At 46.2% G+C, this 19,221-nt stretch overlaps 2 protein-coding genes across 2 annotated transcripts in view; both read right to left on the minus strand.

The window, feature by feature from the left end:
• Positions 1-272: 272 nt before the first annotated feature.
• The window catches only part of LOC135821386 (uncharacterized), a 76,246-nt gene continuing 57,297 nt past the window's right edge, over positions 273-19,221 (minus strand). Inside the window, exons 10-26 of the mRNA XM_065334457.1 lie at positions 18,297-18,446; positions 17,120-17,241; positions 14,740-14,903; positions 13,499-13,583; positions 12,957-13,235; positions 12,537-12,670; positions 11,933-12,054; positions 11,143-11,334; positions 7,812-7,975; positions 6,998-7,082; positions 6,499-6,782; positions 6,035-6,184; positions 5,387-5,508; positions 4,610-4,801; positions 3,349-3,442; positions 2,600-2,782; positions 273-1,016 (exon numbers count right to left, since the gene is read on the minus strand). The gene's annotated coding sequence lies outside the window, so the exon portion shown is untranslated. The remainder of the gene's footprint in view (positions 1,017-2,599; positions 2,783-3,348; positions 3,443-4,609; positions 4,802-5,386; positions 5,509-6,034; positions 6,185-6,498; positions 6,783-6,997; positions 7,083-7,811; positions 7,976-11,142; positions 11,335-11,932; positions 12,055-12,536; positions 12,671-12,956; positions 13,236-13,498; positions 13,584-14,739; positions 14,904-17,119; positions 17,242-18,296; positions 18,447-19,221) is intronic.
• LOC135821886 (uncharacterized) lies at positions 6,316-14,361 on the minus strand. Its single transcript, XM_065334884.1, has 6 exons — positions 14,282-14,361; positions 13,666-13,904; positions 13,499-13,583; positions 12,957-13,151; positions 7,185-7,327; positions 6,316-6,461 (listed from the first exon to the last, which is right to left on the minus strand). Exons 1-6 carry the CDS (start codon positions 14,359-14,361, stop codon positions 6,316-6,318), a joined length of 888 nt encoding a protein of 295 aa, XP_065190956.1.

Genomic DNA, 19,221 nt, shown 5'->3' on the forward strand with positions numbered 1-19,221 from the left:
ATAGCATGACTGCCTCGTAGGGCCACCGCACATCGGTGTCTAAAGCTTGATTCACATGAAGTCTTCATTTCGTGTACGGGAAACGCGTCGCAGCATCGCGAAAACATTGACTTGAGCTCAACGTCTTGGGTAATTGCGCCATGATTTTCCAGTACGCGAAATGAGGTATGAATCAGCTTTAACAGCACAGGGGTCACGTGACCAGCATGACGCTACACTGTCCACTGAACAATGCAGTGTGCCAGTACACAAACCAGTCTACAGTGTGGAGATATTGAACTACACAAGTACTCGAGTACCGTACTCAGTTTATACAGTCATAATATACAGTCATGAATTGGAGAACAGCATCCAGTTTTACTATCACTAGTATCAGCTATATGTGCCAAGAGAAGTAGTCAAACACATCACTGGTAATAACATATCACCTGAGTTATGGGAAACAGTAGGAAGAAAACGGGTGCAGAATGCAGTGGAAAATAATAATTTTATGCAGTCCATTACATGGACAGCAGCAAAAACGAGGCCAGTATTTATTATAGTGCAACATGGATACCCAGACGAGTATTTGTGTATGAATGTGATCATGAACAAACACACAGAGAAAGTACCGGTAAACCATGGTCTTTTCATTTCTCTAGTGAAATTGAAGTAGTCACCAGCAGTTATTACCGCAAGAAAATACCATGAAAACTTGCCTAGCCTAGCGGTGTGTAAAATTTAAAATACACAATGATTCGTGTGGTTGGGGAAGGATAAAGGGGGAGGGGGAGGGGTGATAAGGGAGGGGGAGGAGGAGGGATGATAAGGGGGAGGGGTGATAAAGGAGGGGGTGGGAGGGGGGGGGGGACAACGTTACTTCTCCGACAAGGAAGGTAGAAGTTTCAAGACCAAAACAAAAACAATTGAGAAGAGAACAATTATTGATGAAATGGATATGTTCCATCTTCATTCACCTTGTGTACTGTCTGAACAGATAGACATGTACAATGTACATCTTGACAATCCTCTGCATTCTGCATTCAACACAATCATACAGAAGACACCAAAACAATGACATCATCGTATTACATCATCACCGACCAGGTGACTTGATACTTGAAATCATGATTACATAGCAGGGACTACCAGCATCAGTTTGTATGATTGTTTTTAAAAGATAACATCATTGGCAGGTTACAAAGAACAAACATTAATTTCTGCATTTCCTGCATCTCAGCAAGAAGGGCATACTGATGTATACATGATGATTGGACGGTGTATGGATGGATAGCAGTACTTGAAAGATAGCAACGGTCTCAGCACCGGTCTCAGCTAGTACACTTCCTGTTCTCTGGTACCCGACAGTAGAGGGGTTGCGCACAACGAAAATTCGTAAGACCATGCCCGTCCGGGTTCGAGAAACGAAAGTTGGCGCGAAAATTCGTCCAAACGCGACCGCAAGAGACCAGATCTACGAAATTATTTTTCGTCATATGGAATAAGTAAATAAGTAAATTATCGTGTCCGTTCCCGAATGGAACTCATGACGGCCGCTAACACCCGGTAAACCCTAGCGGCAGATGCAGCGCTGCAGCCCACAGTCAACTGGGAACTTGTGGCCAGGCACATGGGATACATTGATGCAGCTAATGGCGTTTCTCGGCACTTGTACCAGTGGTTGTGAGACTTATCCACTCACCCCCACCGTCCTATGCAGTACATTGTACATACTACTCCCTGTCTTCACTCTCTTCGTACCCGCAGCGCTAGCATCGACCCAATGCGAAAAAGTCTGTACGTTGTGCGCAACCTCAAGGCTAACGAATACCGTACTCCTTTAATTGTTTCCTTAAAAAATTCTGTTACCGGGGAGGGGGGGGGGGTACTTGGACCCGTTTGAAAACAGAACACGGGATCAGTTGTAAACCGGTTGGGAGTATTTTACATGACATGTGGAGTACTGCAGGCACATACATGCAGTTACGTGGGCAGAGTGTCCAGTGTACATTGTCTATACATATACAGCTGGGAGTAGTACAGTGTTGCTAATGTGTGTACAGTGTTGCTAATGTGTGTACAGTGTTGCTAATGTGTGTACAGTGTTGCTAATGTGTGTACAGTGTTGCTAATGTGTGTACAGTGTTGCTAATGTGTGTACAGTGCTGCTCAATGAAATCCAATAGAGTCACTCTAGTTCGCGCCTTGCATCACACCGCAGCTCAGTGTTCACAGGTCTGTGACTGCACAACAGCAGGCGTGTACTTGAGTGAAGTGACTGGATTTCATTCAGCACTACTCTACATAAGCCGTATAAGCCGGGGTTGAAACCATGCTTCTATTCAAGTTATGCTTCTATTGAAACCATGCAGTTGTACATGTGAACATCATCAATGTACAGTGTACAGCATACATTGGCACACATGTAGTCAGCTAGTACATGTGATTACATTCAAATCAGGATTCTGTGCCATGACTGAGCTTTGGAAAATCAGCTTCTATTCCAGTCATGCTTCTATACAGGTCATGCCTTCATACGTGACACTACAGTATATAGTGCTGGCAGTGGTTGACAAGAGCAGTTCTGTATAGACATACACACATCCTCAGAAAACCTTACCTTCTAGTAATGAACAGTAGACAGTAATGTTCAGGTCTCCTACACCAGCAACCTGATCATCCACAACACAGGTAACCATAACAACAGCTCCTGCAGAAACATGAGCCATGGCATGCACAGTAACAGCCGCAGAAACAGCAGCAACAACAACAAAGGCAGCGATAACAGCCGCAGAAACAGCAGCTGCAGCAACAACAGCAGGAGAAAGAAGTCACCGAGTTAGCAACAGCATCAACAGCAATAATAGCCACAGCAACATCAGGTGCAACAGCAACAGCATTGTGCAGGCGGATAAGCAGAGTTGCAGGTGAAGGCACACACACACACACACACACACACACACACACACACACACACACACACACACACACCTACACACACACACACACACACACACACACACACACACACACACACACACACACATAGTTGTACACACATTGCTGTATGAAGGAGTGGTCTAAACATTCACAGTTCAACACTCCAGGTCATGATGCATGGACAACACACGGAGTAAAGCATATGAGAGAGTGAGATGAGTAGAAAGGGAAATTTGGAAATAAAGTCATTCCAATGTGCACCATACTGACTACAAAGTCTACAATACAATTACACTGGATCTTTGACTCCTGCCGGGGATGGGGGAGAGAGGGGAGTGGGGGATGGGGGAGGGAGGGGAGTGGGGGAGGGGGGGGGGGGGGGGAGCGCTAAGAGATGTGTGAGGAAATAAAATTACAAACAAACTGTACCTTTCCAATATGAACCATACAGTCTTCTGTTCAGTCACCCAAACAAATCATTTCCACAACTAGAAGATGTCCTGCAAGACCACAGCAGAAGCACCTACAGCAGTAACAGCAAACACAGCAATGTGTCGAGAAATCACCTCTGAACCACTCACAACAGCAAACATAGCAATGTGTCGAGAAATCACCTCTGAACCACCAATAACAGCAAATCTAGTAGCAACAACAGCAGCAACAATAGCTGCAACAATAGCTTATTGGCAATGGTACCATCGTGAAAATATAGAATTCAAATAGCTGCAACAACAGCAAGACTAATAACACCAACAGCAAAAGCAGCAGCAACAGCGACAACAGCACCAGAAACAGCAACAACAACAGCAAGAGAAAGAGCAGCAGCAGCAACAGCAGCAACAAGAGCAGCAACAACAGTAGCAGCAGCAACAGCAGCAACAACAGCAACAACAGCAAAAGCAGCAGCAGCAACAGCAGCAAAAACAGCAGCCACAACAGCAGCAGCGACAACAAGAGCAGCAACAGCAGCAACACAAACAGCAGAAACAGCAGGAATAACGACAACAACAACGGCAGCAGCAGGAGCGGAAACAACAGCAGTAGTAGCAACAGAAGAAGCAGCAGCAACAGCAACCGTAGCAACAGCAGACACAGCGACCACAGCAGCAACGGTAGGAACAGCAATAGCAGACACAGCAGCAATACCAACAGCAGCAATAGTAGCAACAGCAGCAACAACAGCAGTAGCAGCAGAAACAGCAGTAACGGTAGCAACAGCAATAGCAGACACAAGAGCAGTACCAACAGCAGCAATAGCAGCAGCAGCAACAACAGCAGCAATAGCAGCAGCAACAACAGCAGCAATAGCAGCAGCAAAACCAGCAGCAACAGCAGCAGCAATAGCAGCAGCAGCAACAGCAGCAGCAACAGCAGCAGCAACAGAAGCAGCAACAGCAGGAGCAGCAGCAGCAGCAGCAGTAGGAGCAACAGCAGAAGCAACAGCAGGAGCAAAAGCAGCAGCAGCAGCAAAAGCAGCAGCAGCAGCAGCAGGTCTAGAAACAGCAGCAATATCAACAGCAACGACAACAGTAGCAACAGGTGAAGATAAAACAATCTGCAGTCCTTTCCCCAGTCCTTTTCCCAATTCCACCTGTTTTGATTATAAGTTTGAACACATCTAAATAGGGAAAGAAGAGAGGGGCAAGATATTGTAGTTAACAATAAGATTATATTTTTCTACAATCTGTACCTTTCTGCATTGCAGCAATATCATCCAGGTATGTGTACGTCATCAGAAACCTCACTGATCTGCATACATCTGATTCCTGTTGCCCAGGACCAGAGATGAAGCAGAGGAATAGTACAGCTACTGACATCACCATGAGTCATGATCTCTATCACAGCAGCATCACACTCTCAGCAACTGTACTAGCAACTGCAACTGCAACAGAGGGATAAACAGGCAAGCAGCGGAAACAACAACAGCAACAGCAGCAATAGCATCCGCAGCAGAAGCAGCATGACCAGCACAGCCAACACCAGCAATAGCAGCAATAACAGTGTCAAGATCAGCAGCAGCAGCAGCAGCAACAGCAGAGAGACAGACACAACAGTTTGAACAAGCAGAGCCACCATTCCTTGCTGTCACGAGAAGTAGAGTTTGGAGAGAATGACAGGAAAGAGAAGGAATGAATGTGTACCTAAAGTGAAAACAAAATGTCTCTTCCAACCCTGTGTATAGCTGGACATGAAAATATACACAGAGGCTTACGTACGCTGCAGACAAGAGTGGTGATCTAGATATGCAGTGGTTAAAACTTAGATACCTCACTTTGAAATGTATAGACAACACAGGTAGGAGTATGAGAGTTGTTTGTAACGAGGAGAAGTTGAAGTAAAACAATTATTCCATGCACAATTCTCCCATTATACAATGCTAGTCCATGTGAATATGGGTGCTGTGTGATGGGGGGGGGGGGGGGGGTGCTAACAGTGCAGGGGTGATAGTTAATTTAAAAAACTGTACCTTTCAATACTGAACCATCCCGGCATCCGTCCATCAGCCAACAGATCACTTTGCATATGGAGACCATGGCAGAACAACCCGCTGCAATAAGAGCAACCACGCCGCCACTGCGGAAAGTACCCCTGAAACAGCAACAGCAGCAGCAGCAACAACACCAGCATTAGCGAACGCAGCAGCACAGCAACAGCAGCAGAAATAGCAGCAGAAGCTACAGTAGAGGTCTTGCCAGCACAGAAAGAGTAAAGTTCATGCCGGCACAGCAACAGTACAGGTCTTGCCAGTACAGAAACAGTAGAGGTCTTGCCAGCACAGCAACAGTACAGGTCTTGCCAGCACAGCAACAGTACAGGTCTTGCCAGCACAGCAGCCACAATAGTTTCCAGCACATCAATAGCTGCAGTAGCCACCAGTAAAGAAACACTTGCACTATAGCAGTATCACCAGCAGTAAACGTCACATTCAGAAATGACAGTACATGACCAGCCGTCTTCAAGTTCACACCAAAACTACCACAGTGTGGTCATGTGACCGGGGATTATTTTCAAACCAGATCCGTGCTATACTAGTTTAAACCCACCCATATATGGAAACAGGAGACGGGCAAGGGAAAGTAGCTGACAAAAAGAAATCCTTAGACACAACCTGTACCTTACTAAGATGCAGCTCTGCCATCCAGATTTCTGCCCATCATCTGAGTACTCGCTGACACACACGTAACGGATCACTGTTCAGCACAGCTGACCAGGGAGGGAGCAGCAGTAAAAGTAGAGACACTGGCAACGCTATCCGAAATATACCCTATGACAGCACGTGAAAACACACACACACACACACACACACACACGCACATACAGAAAAAGAAGTGATTGCCTGAAGCAACATCAACAGCAGCCACAGAAACAGCAGAAACAGCAGCAGTAGCAGTAGAGTTAGGAGGCAGAGATAGCAGCAGCAACAGCTACAGGAGCAGCAGCAACAGCAGCAGCAGCCACAACAGCGAGAGCAACAGCAGCGAGAAGCAACAGCAGCAAAGCAACAGCAGCAGCAAAAACAGCGACAGCAACAGCAGCAGCAACTAAAGCAGCAAGAGTAACACACAAACACATACACACCTGTCCTGTCCTGTTCTATCGAGCCACTGCCACAAGGGTCACGTGGGCCTGGAGTAGCAACGGAGAGAGAAGAGGAGAACGTCGTCCAACGGTGTCCAGGACACAACGAGAGGTCGCCAGGATTCAGGTCACCTAGGACTGTTACCCCAAGACTGACGTATGGCCGGGGGAGAACCTGAGCAGCGGTGTTTATTCCTGCCCTGGACCGAATGGAAGCAGCGGCCGCAGGACGCACAGTGCGCGCCACAACAAGCCTGCACTGCGGCTGGGGACTGAGCCACACACTTGTGACGGGCAAGGCCAACACACACACACACACAAACACACACACGAGCAGGAACAGTAGCACAGAAAGCACAGCACAGAAAGACAATGGAGTCAGGAGAAATAGCACCACCAGTAGCAATGTCAATGGTTTAATAATACTTCAGAGATTGCCCAATCGTATACATTTTATAAGAAGATGTAGAAGTACAGTTGATGATACTCTTTGACATACCTTGTAGTAGTCACATCCATCTGCTACACAGCTACAGAAATAACAGGACGACCGCTCTGCTGTTGATACGATAACACAAACATATCTGTAGCAGTGCAACGGGAAAATTCAGAAAGAAAAACACAAAACAAAAAGCAGCAACATGCAGTTGCATAAATAGAAGCACCAGCAGCAGTAACAACAGTACAAGCAGCACCACCAGCAGCAACAGTAGCAGCAAGAGTAGCAGCAACAGTAGCAGCAACAGTAGCAGCAATACCAGCAGCAGTAGCAACAGTTACGGGACCATCACCATCACTAGTAGGAAAAATGACCGGGTCGAGCACTCGTCTGCAGTACAGTACGGCATCATGGAGTCATACGAGGATACAATCAATCACTTCCCTGACAAAAAGTCAGGGAGGGGCGCATGGAAGAGACGGGGCGCTCTGGTGGGATTTTACGGTATATACCGGTATGGTGTGTGTTGTGAAATCCTAGCCAGTACAAATATCATGACTCTACAGTACTATAATCACATAATACATTTCTGACTTGTTAATATGGTAAAATTAGAATTCTGCAAACACACCGATATTCGCATCACTAATTTTCGCCATTTCTTAGAACCAGGGAGATTACAATGGATAATGTTCGCAAATCAATGTGGCCACTTTCATAAACTCACTGTTAAATTTTGACTTCGCTCTGGTCAATCAAAACGAGTCATGTTACTCTCTTGTCGTGAAAATAGCAAACAATAATGTGTGGTGAATATTGTACAGTTACCAGTAGTAACAAATAGCAGATTATCAACAATAGAAAGTCTACTTACTCACTTCACTACAGTCTTCTGGCAGATATACTTGCATTAGAGCGTTCGGCACACAACTACCACCATCTTTGCCCTCCAATCCTGTGATTTCCCCCGGCAGACGAATGCTACTGAATGCCACCGAGAAATCACCTCCTCTGAATCACCAACAACAGCTACAATAGCTGCAACGAGAATAATAGCAGCAACAACAGCAGCAACAATTGCTTTTTGACGATGGTACCATCGTGAGAATAAAGAATTCAAATAGCTGCAGCAACAGCAAAGACTAATAGCACCAACAGTAGAAACAACAGCAGCAGCAGCAAAGAAAATAACCGCAGCAGTAGCAGTAGCTCCAACGACGGCCGCAAGACTAATAGCACCAACAGCAGCAACAACAGCAACAGCAAAAGCAGCAGCAACAGCGACAACAGCAACTGCAACAGCAACAGCAGCAGCAACAACACACTGTCTTTGATCAACTCTACGCTCATGCGAACTCAGCCATCAGTTCAAAACAGTCTGGTTTCTGTAGAGGTGATTCCACTGTCCTTCAACTTAGTCGGATCATGCAGGACATTTATTCTTATCGGGACAGAGGACAATATGTAGGGTTATGCTTCTTTCACTTAGCGAAAGCTTTTGACACCGTGTGGCACAGAGGCCTGATATCTAAGCTCACTGATTCATTTCGTATTGATGGTTTGGCTCTGGAGTGGCTGGCGAATTATCTAACGGACAGGCATCAGATAGTGTCCGTCCTTAATACGCACTCTAAACCCCTTCCTGTTCTTTCTGGCGTTCCGCAGGGCTCCATACTGGGTCCTCTTTTATTTCTACTCTACATCAATGATTTGCCGAGTGTTGTTCCTGATACTTCGTTGTATGCTGATGACACTGCGCTAATCAAATTCTGCGAGTCTCTCCCACAACTCCAAGCCTCCCTCCAACTGGACATTGACGAGGTAGTGGCCTGGATGTGTCGCTGGCACCTGTCGCCAAACCACAGCAAGACAGAGGCAATGATTATTGGATGCGCTTCTCCAGACCCAGTCACCCTGCGTTTCCCAGGATCGTCCAACAGCATCGAACTGGTAAAAACCCACAAACACCTGGGCGTATGTATTGACTCTGCACTTTCCTGGTCAGAGCAAGTTAATGTTTGTCGTCGCACTAGCTCCGCCCTTGGAGCACTCACTTCCCACTGCTCCCACCTCCCTCATAGTTGTAAAATACTTTTCTACCGTTGCTATATTTTGCCTCTGTTTGACTACGCCGACACAGCATGGTGTGGTCTAAATTCAATTTTGTCCACAAAACTTGAAACGCATCATAAAAAGATTATCAAACGGTTATTTGGACTGCCTCAGTTATTCAGCAGTGCCCAATTATATTCTCGGACTGCCTCATCCCCGCTCTGTGAGCGCCGCCAAGCCCACTTATGTACCCTTGCTCATATAATTTATCTCAAACGAATTCCCCAACACTTGGAAAAGTATGACTTGTTCCAGCGAGATAGACCTACTCGAAATCAAGTATCATTGCCTGCTCCTCGTTTATCTTTGTTTCTAAACTCACCTGTGTTTATGGCATATCGATTTTGGCTCTCCCTACGACGTGCTGAGACACTTTCCGCTTTCAACAAGGCTCTTCGTCACTAACGCACCTCTTTTATTTTTTTATTTTTTCATTTTTTTTCAAACAAGTTTTCGTACAACACTCATCAGGAATCGTCGTTGTACTAAAGGACACTGAACTATTATAGAAAATCTAAGTTAGAGAAATAACACTAAGAGCAACAGCAGTGAAATTTACAAGTGTGAATTTTAACAATCAAAGCGAGAAATGAACAAAGGAGAAAGGAAGGAAAGACAACGTGATAACACATAACAGCAGTACATTACACCTAGAACATTAACGGCCAAGCTTGGCCGCACTAAACACGACACGTTACTTGAACAATTTCAACCCAATTATACTATCTTTCTGTACACACAAATTAGCCTTATACAGACGCTGATAGATAGCTTCCAACACTTTTAACTGTAGTCCATAACCATGACGACCACGGCACAATACAGTGAACGAAGAGTCGGAATATGAATTGCAACAATCAGGACTAGCCAACAGATGATTGTACACTGAAGACTTGCTACCACGAAACCTACGCACAACACTAACACTCTCACCGGCACTCTCACCATCACTCCCATCACTGCTCTCCGACTCACTGCTCCCTCCGCCGTCCGTTCCATCCTCCGCTTCCTCTGTACTCTCTATGTCTCGTCCATCCCGCCTGACCGGGTCTATTGAACTCAACTCGGGTTTTATTTGCCTTTTTGCCCTCAGTCCTAGGTTGGTTTCACCCTCACTTCCTTGCATTGGCTATTTTCATTATGTGCCATGAAGTGCAGACAGTAAATCAATAAACAGCAGCAACAACAGCAGCAACAACAACAAAAACAACAGCAGCAGCAACAACAACAGTAGCAGCAGCAGCAGCAGCAGCAACAACAGCAGCCACAACAGCAGTAGCAACAACAGCAACAACAACAGCACAAGCACCAGCAAGAGCAGCCCCAAAAGTAGCAGCAGCAGCAAAAGCAGCAACAACAGCAGCATCAACAGCAGCAATGTAATCAACAGAAAAAGCAGCAATAACAACAACAGCGGCAGCAGCAGCAGCAGAAACAACAGCAGTGGTAGCAACAGAAGAAGCAGCAACAGCAACCGTAGCACTAACAGACACCTCGACCACAGCAGCAACGGTAGCAACATCAATATCAGACATAGCAGCAATACCAACAGCAGCAATAGCAGCAACAGTAGCAACAACAGCAGCAGTAGCAGTAGCAGCAGCAACAGCAGAAGCAGCAACAACAGCAGCAGTAGCAGAAACAGCAGCAGCAACAGCAGGAGTAGCAGCAACAGCAGCAGCAACAGCAACAGCAGCAGCGACAACAGCAGCAACAGCAGCAGCAGCAGCAGCAGCAACAGCAGCAGCAGCAGCAGCAGCAGCAGCAGCAGCAACAACAACAACAACAACAAACCGCAGCAGCAACAGCAGCAGCAGCAGCAGCAGCAACAGCAGCAGCAGCAGCAGCAGCAACAGCAGCAACAGCAGCAGCAGCAACAGCAGGACCAGAAACAGCAGCAATAACAACAGCAACAGCAATAGTAGCAACAGTAGGTATAGTTGCAGATAAAAACAATGTGCAGTCATTTCCCCAGGACAATTATCCAATTCAACATGTTTTGATTATCAGTTTGAACACATCTAAATAGGGAAAGAAGAGAGGGGCAAGATAATGTAGTTAACAATAAGATTATATTTTTCTTCAAGCTGTACCTTTCTGCATTGCAGCAATATCATCCAGGTATGTGTACGTCATCAGAAACCTCACTGATCTGCATACATCTGATTCCTGTTGCCCAGGACCAGAGATGAAGCAGAGGAATAGTACAGCTACTGACAACACCATGAGTCATGATCTCTATCACAGCAGTATCACACTCTCAGCAACTGTACCAGCAACTGCAACTACAACAGAGGGAGAAACAGGAAAATAGCGGAAACAACAACAGCAGCAGCAGCAACAGCAACAGCAATAGCATCCGCAGCAGAAGCAGCATGACCAGCACAGCCAACACCAGCAATAGCAACAGTAGCAGTGTCAAGATCAGCAGCAGCAACAAAGAGACAGACACAACAGTTTGGACAAGCATAGCCACCATTCCTAGCTATCACAAGAAGGAGAGTTTGGAGAGAATGACATGGAGGAGAAGGAATGAAGGCGTACCTAAAGTGCAAACAAAATGTCTCTTTAAACCTTGTGTATAGCTGGACATGCAAATATACACATAGAGGCTTACGTACACTGTAGACAAGAGTGGTGATCTAGATATGCAGTGGTTAAAACTTAGATAACTCACTTTGTAATGGATAGACAACACAGGTAGGAGTATGAGAGTTGTTTGTAACGAGGAGAAGTTGAAGTCAAACTATTATTCCATGCACAATTCTACCATTATACAATGCTATTCCATGTGAATATGGGTGCCGTGTGATGGGGGGGGGGGGGGGGGGGGGGTTGGGGGTGCTAGCAGTGCATGGGTGCCAGTTAATTAAAAAAACGTACAACTCAATTCTGAACCATCCCGACATCCGTCCATCAAGCAACAGATCACTTTGTATATGGAGACCATGGCAGAACAACCCGCTGCAATAAGAGCAACCACGCCGCCACTGCGGATAATACCCCTGAAACAGCAACAGCAGCAGCAACAGCATTAGCGAATGCAGCCGCTCAGCAACAGCAGCAGCAGCTACCGTGTTGGTCTTGCCAGCACAGAAACAGTATAGGTCCTACCAGTACAAAAACAGTATAGGTCTTGCCAGGACAGCAACAGTAGAGGTCTTGCCAGGACAGCAACAGTACAGGTCTTGCCAGCACAGCAGCTACATTAGTTGGCAGCACATCAATAGCTGCAGTAGCACAACCACCAGTATAGAAACACTTGCAGTGGCAGTATCACCAGCAGTAAACGTCATATTCAGAAATGACAGTACATGCCCAGCCGTCTTCAAGTTCCCACCAAAACTACCACAGTGTGGTCATGTGACCGGGGATTATTTTCAAACCAGATCCGTGCTATACTAGTTTAAACCCACCCATATATGGAAACAGGAGACGGGCAAGGGAAAGTAACTGACAAAAAGAAATCCTTAGACACAACCTGTACCTTACTAAGATGCAGCTCTGCCATCCAGATTTCTGCCCATCATCTGAGTACTCGCTGACACACACGTAACGGATCACTGTTCAACACAGCTGACCATGGAGGAAGCAGCAGTAACAGTAGAGACCCTGGCAACGCTATCCGCAATAGACACGATGACAGCACATGAATACACACACAAACACACACACACACACGCACACATACAGAAAAAAGAAGTGACTGCCTTAAACAACATCAACAGCCACAGAAACAACAGAAAAAGCAGCAGTAGCAGTAGAGGTAGGAGGCAGAAATAGCAGCTACAACAGCAACAGGAGCAGCAGCAGCAGCAGCAGCAGCAGCAACAACAGCGAGAAGCAACAGCAGCAACAGCAATAGCAACAGCAGCAGCAAGAGTAACACACAAACACACACACACACCTGTCCTTTCCTATCGAGCCACTGCCACGAGGGTCACGTGGGCCTGGAGTAGCAACGGAGAGTGAAGACAAGAACGCTGTACCACGGCGTCCAGGACACAACAAGAGGTCGCCAGGATTCAGATCACCTAGGACTGTTACCCCAAGACTGAGGTATGGCCGGGGGAGAACCTGAGCAGCGGTGTCTATTCCTGCCCTGGACCGAATGGAAGCAGCGGGCGCAGGACGCACAGTGCACGCCACAACACGCCTCCACTGCGGCTGGGGACTAAGCCACACACTTGTGACGGGCAAGGCCAACACACACACACACATACACACACACACACACACACACACATACACACACACACACACACACACACACACACACACGAGCAGCAACAGTAGCACAGAAAGCACAGCACAGAAAGACAATGGAGTCAGGAGAAATAGCACCACCGGTAGCAATGTCAATGGTTTAATAATACTTCAGAGATTGCCCACTCGTATACATTTTATAAGAAGCTGTATAAGTACAGTTGATGATACTCTTTGACATACCTTGTAGTAGTCACATTCATCTGCTCCACAGCTGCAGAAATAACAGCACGACCGCTCTGCTGTTGATTCGATAACACAAGCATATCTGTAGCAGTGCAACGGGAAAATTCAGCAAGAAAAAAAACAAAACAAAAAGCAGCAACATTCAGTTGCATAAATAGCAGCACCAGCAGCAGTAACAACCGGACAAGCACCATCACCAGCAGCAACAGTAGCAGCAGTAGCAACAGTTGCGGGACCATCACCAGCACCATCACCACCAGCAACAGTAGCAGCAATAGTAGCAGCAACAGTAGCAGCAATACCAGCAGCAGTAGCAGCAATACCAGCAACAGTTGCGGGATCATCGCCATCACCAGCAACAGCACCATCACTAGTAGGAAAAATGACCGGGTCAAGCACTCGTCTGCAGTACAGTACGGCATCATGGAGTCATACGAGGATACAATCAATCACTTCCCTGACAAAAAGTCCGGGATGGGCGCATGGAAAAGACGGGGCGCTCTGGCGGAATTTTACGGTATATACCGGTATGGTGTGTGTTGTGAAATCCTAGCCGGTACAAATTTCATGACCCTACACTACTATAATCACATAATGCATGTCTGACTTGTTAGTATGGTAAAATTAGAATTCTGCAAACACACCGATATTCGCGTCAATAAATTTTCGCCATTTCCTAGAACCAGGGAGTTTACAGTGGATAATGTTCGCAAAGGACTGTGGCCACTTTCATAAACTCACTGTTCAAATTTGACTTCGCTCTGGTTAATCAATATTTACATTAGGGCCGGGTTCCACTGCGGCTCCGCGGCACTTGGCTGCATGCAGCGGAGCAGCGCGGTTCCACTGGCACTCGTCATTCGCGGTACCGCGAAATCAAAAAAAACCTCGTGTTCTGGCCAGCAATGAAATAAAATTAGAATTCTAAAATTCTTGCGTACAAAACAGTGCAAAGTAACGGGAAACAGGTCGAGCCGCGACTGCGGCTCTCAGTTTTTGATCAAGAATCGTAGCAAAAGGTCGCTGTGAGCCGTGGCCTCGCTGCTCCAGCTCGAGCCGCGGTCACTATGGTAGTGATGACGTTTCAACCCGCGGATGATGAGCAGCGGAGCCGCAGTGTAACCTGGCCCTTAGTCTCTTGTCTTGAAAATAGCAAACAATAATGTGTGGTGAATATTCACGGTACAGTTATCAGTAGTAACAAATAGCAGATTATTAACAATAGAAAGTCTACTTACTCACTTTACTCCAGTCTTCTGGCAGATCTACTTGCATTAGAGCGTTCGGCACACAACTACCACCATCTTTGCCCTCCAATCCTGTGATTTTCCCCGGCAGACGAATGCTACGGAATGCCACCGAGAAATCACCTCCTCTGAATCACCAACAACATCAACAATAGCTGCAAGGAAAATAATTGCAGCAACCACAGCAGCAAAAATTGCTTTTTGACGATGGTACAATCGTGAGAATGAAGAGTTCAAATAGCTGCAACAACAGCAAGACTAATAGCACCAACAGTAGAAACAACAGCAGTAAAGAAAATAACAGCAGCAACAGCAAAGAAAATACCAGCAGCAGTAGCAGTAGCTCCAACGACGGCCGCAAGACTAATAGCACCAACAGCAGCAAAAGCAGCAACAACAGCAACAGCAAAAGCAGCAGCAACAGCGACAACAGCAACAGAAACAGCAACAACAACAGCAACAGCAATAGCAGCAGCAACAACAGCAGCAACAACAGCAGCAGCAACAACAACAACAACAGCAGTAGCAAGAACAACAGTAGCAGCAGGAGCAGCAAAGACAGCAGCCACAACAGCAGCACAAGCACCAGCAACAGCAGCCCCAAAAGTAGCAGCAACAGCAGCAAAAGCAGCAAAAACAGCAGCACCAACAGCAGCAATGCAAACAACAGAAACAGCAGCAATAACAACAACAGCGGCAGCAGCAGCAGCAGCAGAAACAACAGCAGTGGTAGCAACAGAAGAAGCAGCAACAGCAGCATCCGTAGCAACAGCAGACACAGCAGCAATAGCAACAACAGCAACAGCAGCAGCAGCAGAAACAACAGCAGTGGTAGCAACAGAAGAAGCAGCAACAGCAACCGTAGCAACAGCAGACACATCGACCACATCAGGGATAAACAGACAAATAGCGGAAACAACAGCAACAGCAGCAAATTGTGGAACAAAAGAAACAACAGCAGCAATAGCATCCGCAGCAGAAGCAGCATGACCAGCACAGCCAACACCAGAAATAGCCGCAGTAGCAGTGTCAAGATCATCATCAGCAGCAGCAGCAACAGAGAGATAGACACAACAGTTTGGATAAGCAGAGCCATCATTCCTTGCTGTCACGAGAAGGAGATTTTGGAGAGAATGCCATGAAAGAGAAGGAATGAATGAGTACGTGAAGTGCAAACAAAATGTCTCTTCCAACCCTGTGTATAGCTGGACATGCAAATATACACATAGAGGCTTACGTACACTGTAGACAAGAGTGGTGATCTAGATATGCAGTGGTTAAAACTTAGATAACTCACTTTCTAATGGATAGACAACACAGGTAGGAGTATGAGAGTTGTTTGTAACGAGGAGAAGTTGAAGTCAAACTATTATTCCCGTAGCTATGCAGAAGACGTTACTTCAGTAACGTTTGGCGCTAGCCAGGGTCCACACAGCTTTAATTTGGTATTTGTGTGTGTGTGTGTTTGTTTGTTTGTTTGTTTGTGTCACGCCTGGCGCTATCCGTATCTGACGGCAAAAAAGCATAGGATGTTATAAGTTATAAATTTTTCAATTCTCCTATTTTTTTCAGGCATATCCTGGGATTCGAACCCGCACTATCGCCCTACATGCATTCCCCCATACACTTCGCATTCATACCCATTCTTCCAAGTTGCTTCACGTTATTATCTTGCGTTTGAAAGCCCTATTTGAATATTGCGGGCAGCTGTATGTGGCCAGCTGTGTTTGGTGGTACGGTACGGTACGGGAGACGGTGTCGTATTACCCTCGATCGTACCTGTCCCGTACCTATCCCCTACCGTACCGTGCCATCAAAGACGGCTGGCCACAATGCATATTCAAATAGGGCTTTCAAATGCAAGATCACAATGTGAAACAACTTGGAAGAATGGGTGTGAATGCGAAGTGTATGGGGGAATGCATGTAGGGTGATAGTGCGGGTTCGAATCCCAGGATATGCCTGAAAAAAATAGGAGAATTGAAAAATGTATAACATCCTATGCTTTTTTGCCATCAGATCACATTGTGAAACAACTTGGAAGAATTAGTATGTATGCGAAGTGTATCGGGGGATGCATGCAGGGCGCGCGATAGTGCGGGATCGAATCCCAGGTTATGTCTTAAAAAAAAGAGGATTTTTTTAAAAGAATTTATAACATCCCTATGCTTTTTTTTGTCTAGGTCATCAAGGCAAAAAAGCATAGCGTAGGGCCCTGAGCTTCCAAACTCTCTCGTTCCATGCACAATTCTCCCATTATACAATGCTATTCCATGTGAATATGGGTGCTGTGTGATGGGGGGGGGGGGGGGGGACGGAGCGGGGCAGGGGTGCTAACAGAACGCGGGTGACAGTTAATTAAAAAAAGTACCTTTCAAATCTGAACCATCCCGGCATCCGTCCATCAACCAACAGATCACTTTGCATATGGAGACCATGGCAGAACAACCCGCTGCAATAAGAACAACTACGCCGCCACTGCTGAAAATACCCCTGAAACAGCAACAGCAGCAGCAACAACAACATTAGCGAAAGCAACAGTACAACAGTAAAGGTCTTGCCAGCACAGCAATAGTACAGGTCTTTCCAGTACAGCAACAGTAAAGGTCTTTCCAGCACAGCAACAGAAAAGGTCTTTCCAGTACAGCAATAGTAGAGGTCCTGCCAGCACAGCAGCTACATTAGTTGGCAGCACATCAATAGCTGCAGTAGCACTACCACCAGTATAGAGACACTTGCAGTGGCAGTATCACCAGCAGTAAACGTCATATTCAGAAATGACAGTACAGGTCGTCCCTCGTTAATACATAATCTCTGGGACTTGACAAATGTTATGTATTAACGGGGTTTATGTACTAAACGAAAGTGTACATAACTTGCTTGTATACCAGAATTTTTCACTTTTTTCAACTTTTCTGAGTGTTTCTTGCTGCCATGACTAGGGAGCGAGATATTCTTGATTCCCTCGATATAACATAACAATTATGCTATAACGGTCACAGTCAGCGACGATTCTACAGTTTACATGATACATGCCCAGCGGCGCCTGTACAGTCACTCGAAAAAACAAGAGCTTTGTCGGTTTGTGATGTGCGCTCTGATTTCTGAGCTAATTGCGTCCACAAGTAGAAACTAGAACACGATGTGCGTCCACTGGAAGGCCAAAAGACCAACAAATTATGTACTATTGAGGTAGGTGGCATGCGGGTACGGAGAAATGTTATGTACTAACGGGGTTTATGTACTAACGAATTATGTACTAACCGACAAAATTTGTATGGAAGTGACCACATTTCGTCCGGGACTTGAGATTTCTTATGTACTAACGGGGTTTATGTACTAACCGGACTCGTATTAACGGGGGACGACCTGTACATGGCCAGCTGTCTTCAAGTTCCCACCAAAACTACCACAGTGTGGTCATGTGACCGGGGATTATTTTCAAACCAGATACGTGCTATACTAGTTTAAACCAACCCATATATGGAAACAGGAGACGGGCAAGGGAAAGTAACTGACAAAAAGAAATCCTTAGACCCAACCTGTACCTTACTAAGATGCAGCTCTGCCATCCAGATTTCTGCCCATCATCTGAGTACTCGCTGACACACACGTCACGGATCATTGTTCAGCACAGCTGACCATGGAGGAAGCAGCAGTAACAATAGAGAGACTGGCAACGCTATCCGAAATATACCCTATGACAGCACGTGAAAACACACACACACACACACACACACACACAGAAAGAGACGTGACTACTGCAGCAAAGTCAACAGGAGCCACAGAAACAGCGGAAACAGTATCAGTAGCAGTAGAGGTAGGAAGCAGAAATAGCAGCAGCAACAATCCATCTGTCTTTATCTCTCTCTAACTCTCCTCCATTCTAACTCTAATCTTTCGTCAAATCTGCACGGCAATCAGCCTCTACTTTCGCCTCAGCATCATGATCTTGATACTGCTATATTTGTACTTGTTTGCGTACTTTTTTGCACTCATATATCTTGGAATAACAAGTTTCCTGGTTTCCTACCCCCCCCCCCCCTCTCTTTCCTACCCTTAGAGTTCTTGCTCTCCTGCTCCCCTCCCCGCCCTTCCACTCCCCATTTTGTTTCCTTTGGTGCACATGTGCAGCTGTGATGCCGAGACCCTTGGTCGGCTGAGCTTCACAGGTCCCACCCACTCCGTCCTGCTGGATATGTACCATTGTGTCGAGTTCTTCTCCTCATTTTAGTTCATCACGCAGTGAGTGTTCAATAGTAAAAAAAAAAAAAAAAAAAAAAAAAAACAGCAACAGCAGCAGCTACAACAGCGAGAGCAACAACAGCAGAAGCAGCACCAACAGCGACAGCAACAGCAGCAACAACAACAGCAACAACCACAGCAGCAACAAAAGCAACAGCAGCAACAGTAGCAGAAACAACAGCGAGAGCAACAACAGCAAAAGCAGAAGCAGCAGCAACAGCAGCAGCA

Source organism: Sycon ciliatum, chromosome 7 (genome assembly GCF_964019385.1).
Source record: "Sycon ciliatum chromosome 7, ocSycCili1.1, whole genome shotgun sequence".
NCBI lineage: Eukaryota > Metazoa > Porifera > Calcarea > Leucosolenida > Sycettidae > Sycon > Sycon ciliatum.

What these genes read in the sequence shown, in the direction of transcription:
- LOC135821886 (XM_065334884.1), bottom strand. Translation starts at nt 14,361, where the DNA reads ATGACGAGTGCCAGTGGAACCGCGCTGCTCCGCTGCATGCAGCCAAGT. An exon ending in CAGTGGAACCCGGCCCTAAT is followed by an intron (nt 13,905 to 14,281) that starts GTAAATATTGAT and finishes ACTGTACTGCAG; the next exon opens with ACGAGTGCTTGACCCGGTCA. An exon ending in ATGAATGTGACTACTACAAG is followed by an intron (nt 13,152 to 13,498) that starts GTATGTCAAAGA and finishes CATTCGGTCCAG; the next exon opens with GGCAGGAATAGACACCGCTG.